The sequence below is a fragment of the Aquarana catesbeiana genome, linkage group LG09 (assembly GCF_042186555.1).
Source record: "Aquarana catesbeiana isolate 2022-GZ linkage group LG09, ASM4218655v1, whole genome shotgun sequence".
NCBI classification, from domain to species: Eukaryota; Metazoa; Chordata; class Amphibia; order Anura; family Ranidae; genus Aquarana; species Aquarana catesbeiana.
Genome location: NC_133332.1, coordinates 97,574,448 through 97,597,959, shown reverse-complemented (window position 1 = coordinate 97,597,959; position 23,512 = coordinate 97,574,448). Strand labels below are relative to the sequence as shown.

The window sequence follows — 23,512 nt, the reverse complement described above, 5'->3', positions numbered from 1 at the left end:
CACCAGCGTGTGGCCCTTTTACCCTTATATAATGCTTATACAGAGCTGGAATGGGTTCTAGGCACCAGCTCCCAGCATGTGCACAACATAAGTTTAGACAGTTGGAGATGGTGAGATTTCAGACATGCATAAGCGTTCTGAATGTTGCGTTCTGAATAATGCTTTGCAGCATTAAAGGAATTGTTGCCTGGGATTTGTGTGCATTATATACCTGTTACGTTACAAGGTTATCTGAATACTGCTAATTTTCTTCCCAAAGTATGTCCAGAAATAGGATGGATTTCCCTCTGCAATTAACAATAACGCCCTGTACACACGGTCGGACATTGATCGGACATTCCGACAACAAAATCCATGGATTTTTTCCTGTCGGATGTTGGCTCAAACTTGTCTTGCATACACATGGTCACACAAAGTTGTCGGAAAATCCGATCTTTCTGAACGTGGTGACGTAAAACGCGTACATCAGGACTATAAACGGGGTAGTAGCCAATAGCTTTCATCTCTTTATTTATTCTGAGCATGCGTGGCACTTTGTGAGTCGGATTTGTGTACACACGATCGGAATTTCCGAAAACGGATTTTGTTGTTGGAAAATTTGATAGCAAGCTCTCAAACTTTGTGCGTCGGAAATTCCGATGGAAAATGTGTGATGGAGCCCCCACACGGTCGGAATTTCCGACAACAAGGTCCTATCACACATTTTCCGTTGGAAAATCCGACCGTGTGTACAAGGCATAAGAAGTCTGCTAGCCAGTGGAAGCAGCTGTGTGCATCAGGAATAGTAAAGCAGTTTCACCCTCCAGGCTTCTCGACGACTAAGCCCAAAAGGGTGAAACATGTTAAAGGAAGGTCCTTTAGGTGGAGGCATGCAATATGTACTGTTTATACAATAAAGCTTGCTGAAGAAAGTGATACTACAAGCATGCAGCCCATGGTTTTTTTAAATAGAAAGCTTGAACATATATTGCATACCGCTAAGGATTATTTTTTTTTATATTTGTCAACAATTTAAAGTAATTTCTTGAGACACTTTTCTGCCATGGTGCTGTATCCATAGTAGGCAGAAACAGCCAAAATGCTCATCTGAACAGGAAAATATGCCAGGATGATTTCACTGCTGGAGCATGCAAGACATAAAAATGTCAAGGCCAGACTAAAGTAGAACATACACTATAGGAAAATCGGATGAACGTTCATCCGATTTTTCTCGATGTTTCACAGCAAATCGGAACCGATGAAAGAAAATTCTTACGAATATTCTCGTTTGACAAAGGCTTTTTTTGTTGTTTATTGTTTCTGATCATGCGCAGTCTTTCTTTTCTGATTTTTCTTGTACAACACATTAAATGAAAATCGTTTGTTCTGTTCCCGTACGAGAAATATCTTGGAGTTTGTTCCTTCGGGAATTTTTGTACAAAAATTTGTAATCGGCTGTTGAAAGCTGTGGACACACTATACAAAAATCATACGAAAGGTTTTCGAGCGAAAATGTTCGCCTGATTTTCTTATAGTGTGTAGGAGCCTTAAGCCCAGCAGGATCAACCAATAGCTAAAACTTTCACTTTAGAGTAGACTAATCCTTTAACCACTTCAAAACTGGGCACTTTCTCCCCTTTCTGCCCAGTCCAATTTTCAGCTTTTTATATTTTTTTTTCCCACAAATAGAGCTTTCTTTTGGTGGTATTTGATCACCTCTGGGGTTTTTATTTTTTGCGCTAAAAATAAAAAAGTCAGAACATTTTGAAAAAAAAAAAGGTTTATTTGTTTCTGTTACAAAACTTTTTAAATAAGTAAGCTTTCTCCTTCACTGATAGGCAATGATGAGGCTGCACAGACGGGCACTGATGAGGCAGTACTGATTGGCACTGATGATGAGGCACTTTTATGCAGCACTGATGGGTACTCATAGGCAGCACTGATAGATGGCATGGTTAGGCAGCACTGAGTGCCATCCCTATTGGGCATTGATTGGCATACCTGGTGGTCCTGGGTAGGCATCCTCGGGGGGGCTGCACTGATAATCAGCGGAGACCCCTCCTGTCAGGAGAGTCGCCGATTGTCTCTCATCTACTCGCGTCTGGCAGTGCGAGTGGAGGAAAAGCCAGTAAACGGCTCTTCCTATTTACACCGTGATCAGCTGTCATTGGACACAGCTGATCACGTGGTAAAGAGCCTATGTCAGAGGCTCTTTACCAGGATCAGAGATGCGGTGTGTCAGACTGACGCACCACCAATCACCGGGCCCCTGCAGGTCTCGCGCTGGCTTGTTATCCTGCTGGATGTCATATGACGCCCAATCAGGATAACTGAACCACTTCCCGGTCGTCAATATGCTATAGGCTGGGCGGGAAGAGGTTAAAGTGGTTGTAAACCTTAAACATGAACAAAGCGTATCCCTCTATAATGTGTACTTGTCTCAATTAAGAGCACACTGTGGGGGTAATTTACTGAAGCTGGAGAGTGCATAATTTGATGCAGCTCTGCATAGAAACCAACCAACAATTTGATATGTCAAATCAGAGCCTATTGCCTGCAACAGCACCATCCGAATCGGTGCAAGGCCGACTTTGCGGCACCGCACAGATTTCCAAACATAGTCCCTGCACTACTTTTGGTGACTTCGGGGGCGATTTGAATAGACATCTGTGCATGAACCCGTACAGATGTCTGTCAAATCGCCCCCGAAGTCGGACTGGAATGCCAGTTTGAACTCGCACAATTTCAAACCGGCCCCCAGTGTGAACCTGGGTTTATTGTCAAAGCTTAACTGAACAAGCTGAAGTTAGAAGCTGATTAGCTACCATGTACAGCTGCACCAGATTCTGAGTGCTCCAGTTTTAGTAAATCTCCCCCTAAAGCCTCGTACACACGATCAGATTTTGGGCAGGGAATTGTGTGATGACAGACTGCCTAAAATCCGACTGTTAGTACGCTCCATCAGACAATTGTTGTCCAACTTTACGCCAACCAATGTTGGGTGGTGGCGCTCAAGAGCTGAAATTCCACGTAGTACGTCACTACGCTTGCGTTTGTTGGACGACAATTGTGTACCGTTTGTATGCAAGACAAGTTCATAGCACACGCCCTTCGGACAAAAGTCTGGCGCTGTGTCTGCCGAAAATCCGATAGTGTGCACGAGGCTTAAGTGTCATTTCTGTCTGCTGCTTCATTCCCCTGCTATCTGCATGAGTCACTTCTGACAAGTTTTCCTGACACCAAGAGAAAAATGGTGACAGGAGGGGGATCTCCAGCAGATTGACAGCCTCAGCGCTGTTCCTGGTAGGTGTGTGTGTGTGTGTGTGTGTGTGTGTGTGTGTGTCTCTGTCTTCCCTCCAAACAGCTCTCCTCACTGAGCTCTACAGAGTGTGGCTTCAGCTCTCCTTCCTTTTTCTGAACTCTCAGGTTGGGTTCACACTATTGCCATATGTGGCTCACAATAGGGCTCACAGTTTCAGCCTGAATTTGGACCTGAAATGGACCAAAAGACACATAGGACCCCTGTGCAAATTCGCACAGGAGCCACTGTGGAGATATGTGAACCGGCTCCATAGAGAGATGGTCACAATCTCCTACCATGCGAATTTCCCTGCATCCAATTCGCATAGGTGTGAACCCAGCTTTAGACAAGCTTTACAAATTCAGCACTTTGCACAGATGCAGAGAGGAGATAAACAAGTACAACATATGTAGGAGAATTTGTTTTATCTCTGAGTTTCACCTGAGGCCAGTCACTGTACTGGGTATATGTAAGGGTTTACAACCACTTTAAAGAACAACTATTAGGCATATACCCTTGCAGAACAAAGCCTGACCTTTAGCTAAAAAGAAAAACTCAGTGCAGATGAGCCATAATATAAACATAATTTTCATTAACTTACAAAAGGATAGTAAAAACATAAAGAGCATTATATAAAAGTGTTAGGATTTGTTTAATTCATTTAATATATCAGTCCATATACTGATTCCAGATACTTCGTAGTCCCCATCTTGCTGTTTCAATGTCTGAAGTCTTGTTAACGCACATTCTTTAAGGTCCTGAGGTCCACTTAAGAGGCATCTAAAATGTTCAATAAACTCATGGAAAGACAATTTAGGAGTGTTTCTAGCCCACATTCCCAAAGTAATGTCTTGCTCCATCCCATATCCCAGTTTAAATAGGTAATCTAGATAGGTCTGCCTAAACTTAAAAAACCTAGAACTCAATATGGCCAAGACCTTTTGGTTTACATTACTATAGAATCCTGTCCATGCAGCATCATTTGTCAGCAGCCAATCTAGAATTAGGTCATGCAATTGGTCCTGATGGTTAGCACTTGCAATGTCATTAGATAACACAGCTGCTATCAGGTGGTACACAAGGGGTTGGGGAAGCTTGCCTAGGACATCTGACACTGCAGATGATTTCTGGTCATCTTCCAATTTCTTCAGTCTTCTTTGGAGGCTCCTTCCAAGGATGTCTGCGTGTGTAACTAACACAGGGTCCTCCAAAGGCTTCTGTGATCTTTCACAAGCAAAAGGGAGTGATAGGAAAAGTTCAGAAGCAATTTTCTGAGATAGTGTGTGATTTAAAGAAAGAGAATCAACCTTCTCGGAGTCAGAATCTTGTAGACGCTCAACCAATTGCTTGAAGATGAGAGTACTAACTGCACTGTTGTGAAGAAGCGTCATGCAAAAAATAGCCTTGCCCTTTGCAAGATCTCTAAAAGTTATGTCTTTGTAATTTTTAAAGTTAACACAGAGCTCTTCATTCTTTGCTGCAAGATGTTCTTCAATGACATTTCTGATAGGGTTGTTATCCTTAAAGCGATGGTAAACTTGCTGAAAATAACTTCCCCACTCGAGTGCTCGTTGAACAAGTAAGACATCCCAGTCTTTTACATCAACAGTAGAAGACAACGCAAGCATGTCCACAAAATGATCTAAGTTATCCAGCATGCTCTTCAGCTTTCCCGCCATTGTGTTGCCTAAAGCAAAAGAGAGATATCAGCAACATAAAGAATCTGGCATAGGATCATAATGAAAGTGAACTTAGGTTTTCCTCGTGCAAAGAAACAGGCTTACATAGCTGCCACCCTCCTCTGCTGTACATATTCACTTTTTCTTTGCTCTACTGCTGCCCCATTTGGCTGCCGAAAGCAAAGAGAAATACCAAATACTACTGGATATGGGAAGCATGCAGTTCACTACCATTTCTCCCACATGACCAGATGGTGCTCGGTGGCTATTCACTCTTGGTGTAGTACAGTTTTAATTATTCAATAAATGAAATGTATAAAAAATTATCACTCACAAAGGTGTAAACAGAGCAAGTGTGAAAACCGAAGAAGGCTTAGTGCAGCAGCGTCCTGCCTGTGGAGGGGCATCCAAATAAGGAGGTGTGGCTTGCCTCTGAAACGCGCCCCGATTGGCTATTCCTCTCCAGGTTGACAGACAGTGCTCCCGGCTTTGATAGCTCACTCCCCAGCATTCTCTTACATTGTCCTCTACTGGAGCTGCCACAGCAGCATTGGCTAACTGCCCCTCCGCGGGCAGGACGCTCCTGCACTAAGCCTTCACACTTGCACCGTTTACACCTTTATTGGTGGCACTTTTTTATACATTTCATTTATTTAATATTAAAACTGAACTACACCAAGTGTTTGCTTGGTGCTTTTCTCCCCTCTCCCTCTTTTGCAGCCTGGGTTTCCCAGCCCTTTTGGACCCAAGCAGCCTTGCATCTCTCTTAGAGTTAGTCACCTGTTTTTAACCCTTCCAGGCTAATTGCCTGGACCTTTTTATGAACAGTACATCATAATAGTTTATGGTCAATACCTTTGAACTATTCGCATTCCCACAGAGAAGGGTAGCGCTAAGAATTTTGTTTGTTCTTCAGCAGTTGAATGAAACTTTAAAACTTGCAGTACAGGAGCAAAGCACAGGGTGAATTTAAAGCTGAATCCCAAACAGATAAAAATGCTCAGATTAATGCAGTTATACATTCACTAAAAAAAAAAAAAAAAAAATCCTTAAAGGATAAGCCCACCTTAACATTAAATCTCTATATCTACAGATATCCACGATCTAACACTGACCTATTTAGCCCTGTATAGAAGAAATCAGTATACATACCTTTTTTGAAGCCGATCTGACCCGATCCCACGCTGAGCTGCGGCTTTGCTGTAGAGGCAAATGCAGGAGGACACAGACGACAACGAAATCCCCATAGTAAGTCTATTGGTGACGTCACTTCCCATTCATTTCACAGCTGTTGTCGGCTGTGTCTTCGGCAGACCTTCCACTGCTAGAGACCGGACTGGAGCGGTTTTAAAAAAAAAGTACGTACACCGACTTCAAAGACATGATGGTAGGTTAATTGGATCCTGTCTCAATTGTCCCTAGTATGTATGAATGTGAGTTAGGGACCTTAGATTGTAAGCTCCTTGAGGGTAGGGACTGATGTGAATGTACAATGTATGTAAAGCGCTGCGTAAATTGACGGCGCTATATAAGTACCTGAAATAAATAAATAAATTTCTTCTTTAGAGAGCTAGATAGGTTAGTGTTATATTGTGAGAAGAGAGGGAGGGGGAGTATAGTGGTGCTTGGAGAGAGAAGGATGGGAGGGAAACAAAACTATAGGTAAAGGTGATTATGATAATAAAATCCAGTAGTTGGGGGTAGCTTGGACCCTGGAAAGTTCAGTTCAGGCTTGAATGGGTTAGGAACAAGTTAGGATCACAGCCTGAAGGAGCACACATGCTCCGAACGCGCGCCTGCCACACCTGTGCCCCACATCCAGTGATGTCACAGCCGATGGGGAGACGACTGTCAGCTTGACTTGGAGCCTTGGAAACCTATCTGGATCAGGACTACACAGCGAGCCTCCCCTTGTGACTAATAATTTTAACCCTTACCCTGTGAGTTAATTCTTATTTTAAATCTTAATAAATTCATCATTAATCATTATAATATAGCGCACTCAGATGAGTGCCGCTGTTCTCCACATTATAGTGTTAGATTGTGGATGTCTGTATATGTAGAGGTGTTAGGCTGGACTTATCCTTTAAAGTAAACCATTCCTACAAAAAAAAAAAAAAAAAAAAAATGAATTCTGAGTCAAGGAACTGAAACAATGCATATTAGGAAGGATCATATTTCTGCATAGCCAACACAGGCCATGTCCTTATGCATCAGGGCTGCCGCTGCCAAGGTGCAGCCACCCATACATCATTCACTGACAGAAACAGAGTCTTATGTATAGTAGGAGGTTCCACGCTAAGAGTTATAGAATAATACGGGGGGAGTTTGGGACTTTAAATGAAGCACACGGTCTGTGCCTCCATCCTCTTGTACCATGCTAAGAGCTTGTCTGCCAGCATCAATACCCTGTGCCCTAACAGGAGTCTCGAGTCTCAGTATACAAGCCATTCAAGCCTATTAGGACACAGTACATGCGGCAACAAGTTCTGAACAGATTTTTTATCAGACAGAATGTAAACAGACTGTGACTCTGGAACTAAGGTGAGTAGGCAGTTACAGGGGTGGGGTTGTTGGATTAGCATTGCTATATATCAAAGTACGGTTGTATTTTACAGAAGGATCAAAAAAAATTACTTGGACGTAAAATAGTCACATAACATGCCAAAACTATGACCTAGAAAAATAATGCCAGCCACTTCTTGGAAAATATTTATTTATGAGATTGTAGGGGGGGGGGAAGCTGTCTAAGGGCTAAAATACTCAAGTATTTGTTTTTTTCTTAAGACTTCAGTATTTTAAGTCTTTTAAAAGCTCTGGAATGCAGGACTTGTTTGAACTAATGAAATGGAACTCTAGATTTGAGTTTTTTATTGCTTTTAACAGCACAGGTGCTTGGCAACTGGCTGCACAGGAAGCAGTGCAATCACACTGGATTGGGAAGAGAGTCCTCGGCCTTGTGTAAGCTCAAAGTAGGATTGACTTGGATGATACACAGAGATTCTTCTCCTTGTCCTGGCACCACATGGAGTAGTGATGGAGCAAAGAGAATGCAATAACAAGTTGCTGCAAGGAGCGTCATGTGAATCTTTTGCCTTGGCCCAAATAGACAAAACAAGGTTCTCACTTTAAAGTGGATCTTCCCCCTCCATGACACGTTGCCTCCCATCCACCCCTCTGCTGCACAAATTGGGCTTTTTTCTTTGTTGTCTCCATTTACTCTTTTTTCAATATTAAAGTTCTGGCCACCATCTTGTGCACGTCATTTGCGTAGACCTGGCTGAACCCAGTGAAATCTGGAAATCACTACAGTGATCTCCACTAGCTTCGGGGTTTTGTGCTGGGTGGCTTTCCTACTGCACTGTGAACACTGGAGGTCGCCCACTGGGCACAGAATGCAAAGAGTTCTCTGATTGGATGAGGTGGAGACATTGGGGTGGTCACATCAAAATTGAGAAAGTGCAAGGTGTTCTCTGAATGGCTCCCATGCCAATTAAGCCACTTCCTGTGTTCAGTAAGCAGCAGGGCAGCCAGTCGATATGAAGCCAAGAAATTAGTGGAGACTATTGGAGTAGTAGTGTCTACTTCCAGCTTCCACAGGGATCCCACAGGTATGTCACATGCATAGTTACAAAATCGCCATAGCTTGAATCCTTCTGTGAAGCTGATCTCAGGGAATGTGATAAAAAGAACTCTTGCAGTGGGCGAGCCAGGCCGGGACAGTAGCGAGGGAAGGGGCACCCCTCTCCGCACTGCAGGAGTTAACTGCTCATTTATTCTAGGGGGAGCTCAACTGGCAAGATTATTTACCTAACTCGTCATTCCAACCGGATTCAGTGCTTTCCCACTCTCTGGTCAATGGGTGGAGCCTTTGTGTCATTGTGTACAATACAGAGCTATTACCCTAGATTGCACATCTTGGGGGCAAGCATGCAAACACTGCCTAATGCAGCTTACAGATGATCTGTGCAACTGGTTCCCCACAGAGTCAAGGCAGCTTGCCAGAGCCAGAAGTAAGGTAAGTATTATCATTGCAAGTGCTATTTTTGTCACATTACTGAAGTTCAGCTTAATGTTGCATTCACGATTTTGCATAGCTGGAACAAGCGTTCCCGCTGCGTGTTTTTTTGACAGGTGATTGTGCATGTCACAAAGGGTAGCCTAGTCATTTGAATGTGATTCCGCTATGCGCGTTTGTCACCCAAAAAGTAGCAGGAGCAAGAAGCTTCATGCGATTGTAAAAGGTGTGGTTTGCCACGATTGCAGCACAATCCTGTAGCATGAGATCGCAGCAGCAGAGGTCCATCGCATTTGGATGCCATTGAAAGATAATGGCACCCAAACATGCACACTGTGTTGTGCTGCGATTGCCACAAGCGTTGGGATACTTTTACCCTCCCTTTGCTCTTTACCTTTATTTTTAGTCTTTCTATGAACTTACCCGACAGCAAACCTCAAGGTGAGATTTCATGAACCGCTTCCTGCCCAGCGTACGTATATAAATGTCCTGAATAGGCAGCTGTTATACCAGGATACTGCAGCCAGGATTCTGATGTAATTAATTTCGGCTGCGCGATCACTTTTACAGGGCTTGGAAGGGTACCTCTGTTCCCGCCACCAGGGAGCCTGGGACCGCTGCAAGCAGTCAGGTCATCTGTGTCTCCCTCTGTGAAAAATGAAGCCAGAAGCGATGAGGATTTTGTAATTTCTGGTTTCAGTGCTATGCCGGTGTCAGTCGGGGAAGCAGCCAATCAAACAGAGCTCTAATCCGCTGCCTTGGAGGGCAAAGAAGTGAACAGAGGTCTAATAGGCCTCTGATCTCTCCATAAAGAGTACCAGTTACTGCCCAAGCTATCACAAGGGATTCTGTTCATCTCCTGTGATAGCAAAAGTTGAATGAAAAAAAAAAAATGTGTAAACACAAAATTAAATAAATAAAATACTTAAAAAAAAAAAAATTAAAGTGCCCCCATCCCCCCCATGTGAATGCACAAATACAAACACGCACGTAGGTCCCGATTGCACCACACATGTGAGGTTTCACTGCGTGTGTTGGAGTGAGAGCATTAATTCTAGTGCCAGAGCTTATGTTTAAAAGGAGAAGTACAGCCAAGACTCTTTTGGTCATATGTCTCCTGTATATCAAAGGAATGCACTTAGTTCTGCACTCCAGTGGCCCAGATTCAGGCAACAGCAGTCTTTTCCCTGCTGTCAGCCGACATCACAGAATCCCTCCAGGCTCTGAAAGGATCCTGACAATAATGTTGGGATCTGTCCAGGTGTCTGACTGGCAGCTGGCTCAGGCTCTCAACATGCCTCTGAGAGCCTGAGCCAGCTGCTCTTGCCCAATCCCCAACCAAGTGTTCTAGTGAGCATTAGAGGGGCAGAGCAGAGAGGCAGTCATTGGCAGTCACCACTCTCTGCTCAGAGTGGGGGGGGGGGGGGGAACTGAGCAATAAGTGGTGTTTGATCACGCAGTTATCCATGTAGAGGTGGCGGGAGACAGATGTAGCATCAAATCCATGCTGCATCTACATAGGTGAGTATGTGTTTATTTTTTTGAATCCCACACTTCTCTTTTAACTCTAAACTGGTAACCTGTAGGCTTTCAAAGCATCGCCTATAGAGATTTTTAGATACCAACGTTTTTCCCCATTTCATGGGAGTGTGCAATTTTAAATCGTGACATGTTTGGTATCCATTTACTCGGCGCAGCATCATCTTTTATATTCTTTTATATTTTGCCAAAGAATTTGGATGTTATATTGTGTTTGCGTGCTAAAATTAGCATGTTAAAATACCAAAATTAATTTAAGTGCATTTTTCCATAAGATTTGCATTTAATAAATGACCTGCATAAATATTGTGTGGCATAAAAAATTGCAACACCCAACATTTTATTCTCCAAGGCCTCTGCTTTCAATAAATATATAACATTTGGGGGTTCTTAGTAATTTTCTAGCAAAAAAAAATTGCAGATTTTCATATATGTGAGAAATTTCAGAATTGGGCTGGATGGCAGTTGGTTAAATTCTATTGGTCGCAGCGTGATACGTTAATTTGTGTCGCACTGCGCTGAACTGATAAACGTATTGCATGCTGTGCTTCTCTTCAGCGGTGAACTGTTCTGGTCAGCTTTTCCTGTGTCTTGTATCGGGACAACATTGGCCAAGGCTAGCAATCGCAGTCACACCGAAGCTGGTGTAATGGGGCTCTCAGTAGTTCAATATTTTTATAGCAGTCTGTACATTAGACCAGGGCTCGACAAAACCCAGGGCCTGGGCTGCCGCCTGAATGCTCCCCACACCCTGTGCGCGCACCCCCCTGCTATGTATCCCAGGCTCCGCTTGCCCATCTGTGGGCCCGCCGCCGGGTAGAGGGGAGGGAGAGAAGTGGACACACCTCCACTCTCCTCCCCTTCTAGTTGGGTTCCCTGGCCATCAAGGCCAGGAAAGAATGTAATGCAGTGTGATGTGCCTTACATTACATTCAGTGGAGTACAGGGGAGACATGCATTAAAGAGAACCTGTCACCAAAAAAATAATTACATTAGGGGGCGTTTTGTCCCTTATGTGATAAAAAAAAAGTAAAAACTAACATTTTTATTTTTTAAAAATTAGGGATGCACCAAAATTTCAGCTGTCAAAACATATTGGCTGAAAATTATGTTTTCAGCATTTTGCCGATACAGAAAAGGGTGTCGATAATGGCGTCAAAAACGCATGAGATTTTACCACGATTTTACTGTGCTTATGGTCTGCTTTTCATAGGTCTTGTGACTCAAAAAATGCATCAAAAACGTAACACGTGTGCATTGATACGTTCTCGCTGCGTTTTCAATGCATTTCAATGGGGAGGTGCCGTTTTTTTAACTGACCAAAAATGCAGTGTAGTGTTTTGTTTTGTTTGTTAAGAAATTTAATAAAAAGATTTAATAAAAAAAAAAATGCAGCAAGCTAAATTTTTAACATCACAACGGAAATGCAATGGACCAGTGTGAAGACATACATAGAATTTAAAGGGATGCATTTTTATTGAGCTAAAGGTGCTGATAATGGCCGACAATACTTCCATATTTATTTAAATTCATTTTATTAATTAAAAAGTCGAATATAATACAATTATAGTGCATCCTGAATTTCCAGTTTTGCCACCAAAATTTCCATTCGGTGCACCTCTATAAAAAAATGTAAGTTACACTCAAGCACATAAACCCCCCCCCCCCCAAAAAAAATTGAGGCTCCCCATATATATACACGTACAAACAAACGCAGACGATGGGGTGCCTACTCCTGAAAACGTTGATTGCGATACACGTTAAATATCGCCACACACATTCCATATGTTTGTTAAAGGTTTTAGCATTACGCTAAACTGATGACATATATGGGGCCTTTAAAGTGTTGCCCATGGAAAATATAGGGTACTGATGTGTTTAAGGTTTGACACGGGTATCTATTTACTCGTTGCAACCTTGGATTTTATATTTTATCAAAAAGATTGGGTAATTTATTGCGTTTTTGTGCCCCCTAAAATTTACTTTTAATGTTTTGGGGTTTTTTTACTGAAATTTGAAGTAAGATTTGTTAGAAAAAAAACAAAAAACTGGCTCCTAACTTTTTTAGCTGGCTCCTAGATTCAAAGCAAATTTGTCCAGCCCTGACCTAAATGAGAAATAAGTGAGGAGTAAAGAGGCAGAGGGGCTTGGCTCCAATGAGGTCCAGGTGGGAGCCATGCCTGTTTGGTAAATACACTCTGTGGGAACTCTACCCTCTACCCCAGCCTTTCTCAACCGGTGTGCCGTGGGACCAGGGGAGAGAAGGCCTGTCAGATGAGCCCAATTTCCTTCTGAACTGTACATCAGCACTGCCAGAAGCTCTGTCAACCTCAGCAAAGTAAAAGTAAAGTGCAGAGGAGTGTGCTGTGCTCTCTGCTTCCCACTACAGTACAGAACCCGGATGAATGAGGAAACTGGAAAGGTACTGTGCTAGATATGTTTTAAAAGGGCTTTATACATGTGTCTGTGCGCATGTGTCTGTATGTCTCTGTGTGCACATGTGTCTTTCTACGTATGTATGTGCGTGTGGGCATGTGTCTGTACACATGTCTGTATGTGTACAAGTGTCTGTGTGTCTGTATGTGAGTGTGCACGACTGCACGTGTCTGTATGTGAGTGTGCACGTGTCTGTATGTGAGTGTGCACGACTGCACGTGTCTGTATGCGAGTGTGCACGACTGCACGTGTCTGTATGTGAGTGTGCACGTGTCTGTATGTGAGTGTGCACGACTGCACGTGTCTGTATGCGAGTGTGCACGACTGCACGTGTCTGTATGCGAGTGTGCACGACTGCACGTGTCTGTATGTGAGTGTGCACGACTGCACGTGTCTGTATGTGAGTGTGCACGTGTCTGTATGTGTGTGTGCACGTGTCTGTATGTGTGTGTGCACGTGTCTGTATCTTTTAATCCTGACACCACCCCCATTCCTGTAGCATCAGAACTGCTTTTGTAGGGCTTGTTTGTGAAAGCAGTAAGGACTGCTTCTCCTTTGAAAAGCAATCCATGCACAGATCGCTTTTCAGGGGCATTTGACAGGCGGTAAAGAGGCATTACGTTGCCTCCTCACCACCTGTTTTAATGCAACATCACCACACCACACCCGTGCAATGCACACAGTCGCAGGGTGGTTGCAGTGCAGCCTAGGGCTGGGAAAAAAAATCGATTTAAATCTTGAATCAAGTTGAGAGGTCAAATCGATTCAAAATTTAAGCAAATCGATTTTTTTAGATTTTTTTTTTTTCACCGCGCCGGTCCCGAGGCGCTGCGGGCATGAGTTTTTAGGCGAGGCCGCGGCTTCGGCCTAGTCCGGGGCTACGGCCGGACGCCGCGGACTCGCCTAAAAACTCATGCCCGCAGCGCCTCCGGACCAGCGCGGACACCGCGCCGGGCCTGAAGAGCTGCGGGCAAGGAGTTTTTAAGTGAGGCCACGACTTCGGCCTAGTCCGCTAGGCCGGACGCCGCGGACTAGGCCGAAGCCACGGCCTCGCCTAAAAGCTCATGCCCGCAGCGCCTCGGGACCGGCGTGGTTTCCAAGAAAAAAAAAAAAAAAAAAAAAACTTGATTCGAATCGTGAATCGAGTTTTTTTTAAGAGAATCGAAGATTTTTTTTTTTAAAGAAAATCTCCCAGCCCTAGTGCAGCCCCATTCACCCTTGGTATACCTCCAGCTGCTGCCTCTGCAGCTAAAGGGGGAGAAGTTGGGGGTGGTAAAAACAGTTCAACCATGTGGTTTTACCGCCCCTCCAAGCTGACATGTGAACAAGCCCTTGGTTCACATCTGTGTGGCTGGGTGTAGGGCAGACCATTCATTTCAATGGGTTTCCCTGCCCAAAAATGCAAGGAAAGAAGTCCCCGACCTAGGGTTGCCACCTCATCCCTTTAAAACTGAACACATATTGACAAGTTCTGTGGCTGATTAAAGGTGGTCATTAAACTCACTTGGTGCCTTATCTGCATTTAATTAGGCTCAGAACCTGTGTGATTTATATGTGTTCGGGTTTAAAGGGATGAGGTGGCAACCCTGCCCCGATCTTTTTTTTAAAAATTGCACTGCACCAAAAGCACCCCATGTTTTCCAATGTGTGGGGTACCATTAAGAATTAATGGCACCCCTAAAGAGCAGAACGTTCGTCTGTGTGTCAGGAACAAGCGCAATTTTGCCTGTGTTCCGCAACACACAGTAATGTGAACCAAGCCTTGGGGACTGGGGTGCCTCAAGACTGAAAATACTTTTAAGGGTTCCCCTGACTGGAAAACAGTTGGTAAACATTGCTCTACCCTCACCTCCTATACTCACCTTCTCCAACTTTACCCTGCACACCAAGCCCAGCCAGCCATCTTTATTTGCCCTTAGCAAATATGTCCGGTGGGTGAGCGTCACCTCCCAATGACGTCACCACGCTCCGCGCCACAGGTTGCCCAGTCACCAGGACACTTGTCCTCACTCAAAATGGCCGCGAAAAACGTGCTAGTGCGGCCGCGCAAGTCCGGCGTGATAGGTTGACGTCAACGGGCAGCGGAAGACGTCATATTTCACAGCAAGAGGAGACGATGCCGAAGAGCTGCGTGGCTTCGGAGTGCAGGAGATCGGAGGGAGCGCGAGAAAGTTATTATAAGTGAGTAGAACCGGGAGCGCGGAGGGGAGCGGGCGGTCACGTGGTACGGCGTCACTCTGCCCCGGGCAGCCTGATTGCGGACGTGTTGTGTTTCCCGGTGGAAATGGCTGAGGGGGGAGGGGAATGTACTATAGAGGACAGGGATTGCCAGCTTACTCATTTCAATGAGACCAGAGTCCTAAAGAGCTGAACTTACATCGTAGGGGAATACCTCATCACACCGCCCAGGTTAAAGTGTATCCCGATCCAAAATGGAGGCAACACCTGTGTCCTGTTGGGGATATCCCTTCACTTCCGGTCCCAGAGATATAACCGGAAGTGGGAGGAGACCAATCCTTCCAGAGGGGATCCCCTTCATTACTGGTCACTGGAACCCGAGTCACCATTAGATTTCTTCTGAGGCACAGTTCACACCTGTGTGGTTTCTGAGAATTCAGATTTTGTTTTTAGCACCTTTTTAAAAAGTTTAACGCAACGCATAACGTGTTTTCATCCCGGGTCACCTGGGGAAAAATCGATATGGAGCTAAAAAAAGGCACGGGGGCTCACACAGGTGTGCTCACAAATGTGGTTTGTGCTTTTCAGGAATGCAGATTACATTTTTAATGCAGCTTTACAGCTTGTTTATACCACAAAACGCTCTCCAGATCAGTTCCGGATGCATGTATTTAATGCATTATCTTGATATATTCCAGATGCGCCTCCCCCCATTGTACCGGGGTCTGGTGTGTTTTTGATATGTTCCAGTGCAGGAAAAATGCAGCCTGTGATACACTTCCTCCTTTTTTTTTTTTTTTTTTTTTTTTTTTTTTTTTTTTTTTTTTCCTCCTGGTACTGACTGCACTGGTGTGAACTATGCCATTGGAACCCATATAGCCTACTTTCCATGTGTTTTTGGTGCTGAGCAAAAAAGATTCCACCATCCACACAAATGGGGTGTTATTATTGAATAGACTGTAAATGTGTGTCATGTAAACACTCTGTCTTTCTCCCTTTTTTGTAGGTTTCCTTTGCATGACAAAGTGCGCCTCAAGCAATGGCTAGCCAACATGAATGTGGAGAATTTCTTTCCATCCAAGAATCAGTATCTTTGCAGCAAACACTTCAAACCATCTTGTTTCCAAGTCAGATGGGGAGTTCGCTACCTGAAACATGATGCAGTTCCAACAATCTTCTCATCTGGTGGAGTTTCAGTATGTATTGTATTTCCATGCCTGAAGCAGTGATACATATACTTATACTTATAATGTACCCTTTGTTCAGATCTATGAAGATCTGAAAACTGAAGTTGCTCATTTACATGATGATGCATGAGACTAGGTGTGATTATTATATTTTTTTTTTTTTACCACTTGATTATGCAGTGCCATTTTAACCACTTGCCTACCCGGCCAATTCTGACATTTCTCTCCTACATGTAAAAATCGTATTTTTTTTTGCTAGAAAATGACATAGAATCCCCAAACATTATATATGTTTAGCAAAAACCCTAGAGAATACAATGGCGGTCATTGCAATGATTTATCTCGCACGGTATTTGCGCAGCAATTTTTCAAATGCATTTTTTTGGAAAAAAAAAAAAAAAACAGTTTTGTGCTTAACAACACAGTAAAGTTAGCCCAATGTTTTTGCATAATGTGAAAGATGAAGTTACACCAAGTAAATAGATACCTAACATGTCACGCTTTAAAATTGTGCGCACTCATGGAATGGCGCCAAACTTCGGTACTTAAAAAATCTCCATAGGCGACGCTTTGAAAATTTTTACAGGTTACCAGTTTAGAGTTACAGAGGAGGACTAGAATTATTGCTCTCACTCTAACGCATGTGGCGATACCTCACATGTGTGATTTGAACAACGTTTACATATGTGGGCGGGGCTTACGTGTGTGTTCGCTTCTGAGCGCGAGTTACCGGGGAAAGGGGCGTTTAAAAAAATTTTAATTTTTTTTATTTTTTTTTTTTACATTAAATTTTTTTTGATAATCTCTCCTCCAGGCTGTAAAGCATAAGATCTTTGTTTTGTTTACAATGCGGGGTTATGACATCACACTCGGGCCTCCGACAGTCATAGAGATGGTCACCGGAAATCTCTATGCTCGTCATCCGGCAGCGGGCGATTCTTTCTCCGGGTCCCCGATGGCACGGGAGAGCCCAGAGAAGCACCGGATGGAAGAACGATCAAGCGGCGGAAGTGCAGCTATGATCGTTCTTATCATGCACAGAATCGCCTGCTGAAAAGAATATCTGAATGATGCAAGCTACAGGCATCATTCAGATATTCCCCCCCCCCCCCCCCCCCCCAAAGTGAGGATGTAATTTTACTATGGCCTGGTCGCCAAGTGGTTATACCGCACTGGGAGAGTGGCTACTCCTCCTGATACCATTTTAAAATGGAGCCAGGAATTGGCAGCTCCTTGAGGGGGTTTTATTTTGTTTCAGGTACTTGTATAGCGCTGTCAATTTTGCGCAGTGCTTTACATATACATTTTATGTTCACATCAGTCCCTACCCACAAGGAGCTTAAAATCTAAGGTCCCTAACTCAATTCATACATACACTAGGGCCAATTTAGACAGGATCTGAATAACCTACCAACATGTCTTTGGGAAGAGGGAAGAAACCAGAGTACCCGGAGGAAATCCACGTAAGCACAGGAAGAGCATGCAAGCATGTTCAGGTAGTGTTGTGGTTGGGATTGGCGAAAGTGCTATCCACTACATCACTGTGGTTCAGAATGAAACTTTTGGCTGTCAGTGACCGTCAACATCAAGCACTAAGCTGAAATTGTCAGCTCCTGGGCTTATGATGCTTCTACAATATTACTCCTAGGAGCACCTTGTGAAAGAGAATGTGAACTGTTTACTATGTGAGAGTAGTGAGGGCACAGCATTTCAGTCAGTGCAGAGGCTTGGAGAGCACTGTTTCAGCCCTGTCCAGCCTCTTTACAGCTTCAGATCACTGCTATAGTGATTTGTTGGTGACCAAACTGGTGGCCACTATATATAAAATATTCCCTCCCCAAATTAATCCCCAGGTCCCAACAATGATGAATGATCTGGATAGCCCTCTGCATTCAACTGCTTATGTAAGTTAACCACTTGGCGACCGCCTCATTGTAGCTTTACCGCCCAGTGTCATTAGTACAGCATATTATGATTACTGTAATAATGGGCACTGGTGGTGCCAGTGGCAGTTCAACCCCCCCCCCCCCCCCCCCCCCCCCCCCCCCGGGCAGTGTGAGATTGCTGCAGCATCACAATCCCGTTATAAGTCGCTAATTGCTGCCATTACTAGTATAAAAAACTGCAGAATGCTAGATTCGGGAGCACACCCGCAAGGTAACCCCCCTGGGAGAGCGCTTCTCCCAGGGGGTTATCTGATGTGGGGAGGAGCTGCCGAGGGACCCTAGAAGACGAGGTTCGGGGCCACTCTGTGCAAGATGAGATACACAGTGGAGGTAAGTATGACATGTTGTTTTTAAAGTAAAAAAAAAAAAAAACCCGTACCTTTAGTGTCACTTTAACATGTCCTTCTGTCTTTCAGAACAAAGCACATGCAGCAAAGACCAGGACACTGAGCTCTGTGCAGAGTATAAGCAATGAGCTCTGCATGTCTTCCATTTCTCATTTGGGCAATGAGACTCAGCCGCTGGCGGAAACATTGACATTCACCCTAGATCCCAACTTTGCTGCTGGTCAGATATCCATGAATGGAACCGAGGTGTTGGTCACAGATCCTGATGCACTGGCTATTCCCACTACAATGGTGGGTGCTGTGAATTTGGTACCACTGGTTCATTTTGTTGAGTCATTTGATGGGTTGTCATTGGCATTTGCTCCTCCTCAAGGGTTTTCTTCGGTAGCTCTTCCTATTGAGGTGACTGAGCAGCAACAAACCCATGAAATGCCATTGATCGAACCTATTACAATTCTGTCGGAGGAGCACATTGCCTCTGCCACATTACAGCAAGAGTTTTATAACAGTCAAGTCTTACAGTCAGTAGGAGTAGAAGATCCCACCTTTATTGAAGTGTCTAATAATGGGGCTCTAGTCGTTGAAAACCTCTCTATAGAGCCATTTTTTGAAGCCGGACTGCCGACACCAGAACCAGTAACAATGTCGTCGGAGGATGTAATTTCCTATCTGGAAACTATGCAGACAGCCACAGTTGGCCCTACACTTGCCACAGGCCCTTTACCCCCACTGCCACCATCTTCAGAAACCGTTTTATCTACATCTATCACCAGGCCCATACCTTCCACAGTGCCCATTGTATCGGAGCACAGTGAAGAAGTAATCTCCTCTAATGTAACCAAGCAGATCTGCTTAAACCCAACTCAGGAGCCAGATGGACTCTCTGAAACATTGACAACTGGTGAGCTGGTGTCAGTGGTGGTGAATCTACAGAAGAAAGTCAGCGCTCTTCAACAGCGACATCAGAAGCACTGCTCCAAGCTAGAGGTCATGGAAGGTGTGGTGGAACAGCTGAAGAATGAAAACCTAATTTCTGAAGAGCAGCTCAATTTCCTGGAACTGGTAAGTAGTAAATGAATGCTTCATTTAGGATGGACTTGGCCATACACAATGGTAATAATTCATTAGTAATGTTCATGCTCCAAATGCTGCTAGGAACATTCTGTTTAAAACCCAACTCCAGACTGCTTTTGAATGCGCCCATTCAGTGTGGTCCTGTTTGCACTGCATGGGTTAAATGCTTGGTTGGCTTGTGCCTTAATCCCCACTCACCAGCAACCAGCCCTCTCCTCCATCGTCAGATATGGGCCTTTGCCCTGCTGGTCCTGCATTGTACACAATGACCCAAGAGCTATGACCATCTGGGCAGTGAATTAAGGTGGCTGTTGGACGAAAAGGTAGAAGCCTGTGGGAATCGGTGATCAGGAAACCATTTATTTTATTTATTTTTTTTAAATACTTTTTTATTGAGAGAATATAAATATTTTCCAATCTTAAAAAAAAAAAAAAAATCACATTATTTAGTCAGTGTACATTTCCCAAAGTGAAATATAAAAACAGAACTACAGAAAGGGGAAAGGGGGGGGGGGGGGGAACATCAAGAGGCAAGAGAACAAACCATATTCTCTTTTATCATCCCCTCCCTCCCCTTTCCCACATATCCTTATATACAACTTTCACTCCCAACAAAGCTTCCTCTCTTACTCAAACCATTGCTTCCATATTTTAACAAATTCCTTATAATTTCCCCTCCCTGTGTGTATGTATGTATGTATGTATGTGTGTGTGTGTGTATATATATATATATATATATATATATATATATATATATATATATATATATATATATATATATATATATATATATATATATATATATATATATATATATATATATATATATACACATTTTCACATCTGTTTCTGCATGCACTTCTTCCCCTTTTTTTTTTTTTTTTTTTGGTTTTTTTTTTTTTTTGGTTTTTTTTTTTTTTCTTCAAATCCGAATGTTTTGCTGTGATCCATACAGAAAAAATACAGCATGTTTGCACTGGTGTAAACTAGGGCCATTGGAATACATGGAGAATGACTTTTAGCAATGTTGGCTATGGTAGGAAGGGGGGGGTTTAATGTTTCTCTGGAGAAAATGAGCATTTAAAGGATAACTCTAATTTTGTGGTGGTTAAAATGGCAATTAAAAAATAAATAAATACTGGCATATACAATTGTTACACAAGTCATATTGTAGTTTAATGCTATTCAAAGTGATTGAAAACATATGTGATAAATCTGGCACCAACAAAATCAAGTGGTATTAGTAACTGAATACAATGAATGAGCAGCTGCCCCTTTAATTGAAAATGTCCACTTTAAACAAACTGAAAAAAGGTGTGGCGCTACTATGACTCAAATTTTAAATAAAAGTCCAAATAAAGTGAAAAATCAAACGTATCCAAAAAATATATGTAAAAGTCCTTTCAAGAAATCCAATCACTGTGCTTTAAAGTACTTGGTGACTCCATATTCTGTATGTGTGCTCCACCAAAGTGTGAGTAAAAAATGCGTAGCCGCCAACCATAAACCTTTTATAATGCCCCAGATATTTAATGTTGGATATTTTAGATGGAATCCCTCAGATCGCTCTCCAAATGGTCATATAATTGATGGGGTAATGGCTCCCAAGCACAAAGGCACTCCAGGTGTAATCCTCACTCAGCCAGATAGATCAATAGCCCAAAAGAAGGTGATACATAATATAGTGTAGTAGTTTTAATAAACTGAATAAGACCTTAAAATTACACTTACGTTTCCAGATGCTTCAGTCAGCACCAACACAGCCACAAGGGTAGAAACCACTGCCCTGCTGCTTGTGAGGAGCTGGCGTGCGTTCCATGGACCAGATGTGATGTAGAGTTGCTTGTTTACAGAACTTGGAAGTGCAGGCTGAGACTTGGGCTATGTTCACACTAGTCTGCCTGGTAAAACGGCTTGATTTACTGTGCAGGCTAGTTGAGCACCAGCTGTGGCAGGGAGCGATGCGGATGGCACTGCTTCCTCCCCTTCTTTTTTTTTTTTTTTTTTTTTTTTTGTGTGAATGGGGGTACCTAGAAAACAGTTGCTTTCCTTGTGCGCTAGCAGTGACCTGTGTTTTAGCCAGAAAAAACTGAGGTTACTGCAAAGGGTGTGAATGAGCCCATATACACTCAAGTTAACTGGAGCATAGATTCACCATATTTACACATCCCTCGTCAGATGGTTAAGTCCAAAGTTTGCATCTGTTGTCCTATCTCTAGGGCTGGGAATAATTTTTGTCTTGTAGTAAACCTTTTCTTAAAGATTCAAAAAAAGAAGGGAAATGGATAGCATTTTGCTGGAAGGCTTCCATGGGAAGACATACCATTGATTAACAAAACTTCATGGCAAGAGCCTGGAGTACACAGCTAAACTTCAGCATTGCTAAATGGCAGTATAGTGCTGGTTTGTTCTCTAGTGGTTCTTTGGGGTTGCCACTGTTAGCTGCTACTTTTTGTTTCCTGAACTAAATGCAGGACAGACAGACCCCCCCGAGAGAGAACATAATGGCTCGATGGGAGGAATCCCTCTGTCAACACTGCCATAGGACTGTTTTGTTTTTTTCTTTCCTGCAACCACCAGTCAGAGTTGATGTTTGGGGGGGGGGGGGGGGGGGGGGTAGCCAGTGTCTGTCTCCCCACCGGGAGAACAGTGTTTACTGCTAGGGGCTATTAAAGCCGCTAGCAATAATCGCATGTAGAATCAACAGGCTGGTTGTACCCAAGTTGATCGCTTTAACTTGGATATATTAAACCTGCCCATACATGGTTTGAATCTTGGGTGGTCCTTACTGAACGGGCTGAGATTCAAACCATGTATGTCCAGCTTTACAAATCTACTTCTGAAAGTGAACTGAAATAAGAAAGAGCTGATTAGATTGGAAATGCAGGCTTAGGGACTGATGTCTGCATCCTTGAACCCCTTGCTTGGGTATTGGACCCCTTTCACACTGAGGCAGTTTTCAGGCGTTTTTTAGCGCTAGAAATAGTGCCTGAAAAACTGCCTCCCATTCATTGCAATGGGTGCTTTCACACCCGGGCGGTGTGCTTGCGGGACGTTCGGAAAAGTCCTGTGAGCAGCATTTTTGGGGCGGGTTTGGGAGCGCTGCACACGTTGCTCCCAAAACACCCCTGCCCATTGCATTGAATGGGTAGCACATCTGAAGCTCCTGAAAAATGCTTCGGAAACACAGCAACAGAGGAGGTTTTTACCTCCTTCCCCTTTTTTTATATTTTTGGTAAAAGCTCCGCTAAAATAAGCGGCGCTTTGCCGTGGCCCCAGTGTGAAAGGGGTTTTGTTTTTTTTTACCTTAATGCATTAGGCTAAAAAGCTTTCTGTGTGCAGCAGCCCCCTTATAATTACCTGAGCCCCATCTCTATCCAGCGATATCCAGGAGTCTCTCGGCTGTCCGGGACTCTCCCTTCTGATTGAGACACAGCAGCGGCGCCATTGGCTCCCGCTGCTGTCAATCAGTCAGTTTAGCCAATCAAGAGAGAGGGGGCAGGGCCGAATCGCAGCTCCATGTCTGAATGCATACATGGAGCTGCAGCTTGGCTCGGTGCCCCCATAGCAAGCTGCTTGCTGTGGGGGGCAGGAGGGAAGTGTCAGGAGCAGTGAAGAGGGACCTGAAAAAAGTAGGGGCTGGGCTGTCCTGTGCAAATCCACTGCACCGAGGAGGTAAGTTTTAAAGTTGTTTGGGGGGGGGGGGGGAGATTGTTTTTTGTTTTTTGTTTTTTTTTTTGTTTTTCACTTTAAACTTTTGTAGGTGGTGGTAATTTTTTTATTTTTAATCCCCTTTTTTTTTTTTTTTTTTTTTCTCTTTCCAGGCAG

The 23,512-nt window shown here is 43.7% G+C and overlaps 2 protein-coding genes across 5 annotated transcripts in view; one reads left to right on the top strand and one right to left on the bottom strand.

Annotated features, from left to right (window-relative positions):
• Positions 1–1,304: 1,304 nt before the first annotated feature.
• Positions 1,305–15,472, bottom strand: FANCF (FA complementation group F). Of its 4 annotated transcripts, none has more exons than XM_073599030.1 (3): positions 15,330–15,426; positions 6,112–6,295; positions 1,305–4,967 (listed from the first exon to the last, which is right to left on the bottom strand). In XM_073599030.1, exon 3 carries the CDS (start codon positions 4,957–4,959, stop codon positions 3,922–3,924), a length of 1,038 nt encoding a protein of 345 aa, XP_073455131.1. In that variant the 5' UTR covers positions 4,960–4,967; positions 6,112–6,295; positions 15,330–15,426; the 3' UTR covers positions 1,305–3,921. The 4 variants fall into 4 exon arrangements, with proteins under 4 accessions (XP_073455131.1, XP_073455130.1, XP_073455132.1 ...); XM_073599029.1 differs by lacking the exon at positions 15,330–15,426 and adding an exon at positions 14,815–15,157; XM_073599031.1 differs by lacking the exons at positions 6,112–6,295; positions 15,330–15,426 and adding an exon at positions 14,815–14,839.
• The window catches only part of LOC141107941 (THAP domain-containing protein 5-like), a gene marked incomplete in the record, with an annotated part of 9,466 nt that continues 869 nt past the window's right edge, over positions 14,916–23,512 (top strand). The window contains 3 exon segments of the mRNA XM_073599027.1: positions 14,916–15,133; positions 16,137–16,326; positions 18,680–19,672. Coding sequence (XP_073455128.1) covers positions 15,069–15,133; positions 16,137–16,326; positions 18,680–19,672 — 1,248 coding nt within the window.

Excerpts from the sequence above, each read along its gene's own strand:
- FANCF (XM_073599028.1), bottom strand. The coding sequence starts at position 4,959 with ATGGCGGGAAAGCTGAAGAGCATGCTGGATAACTTAGATCATTTTGTG.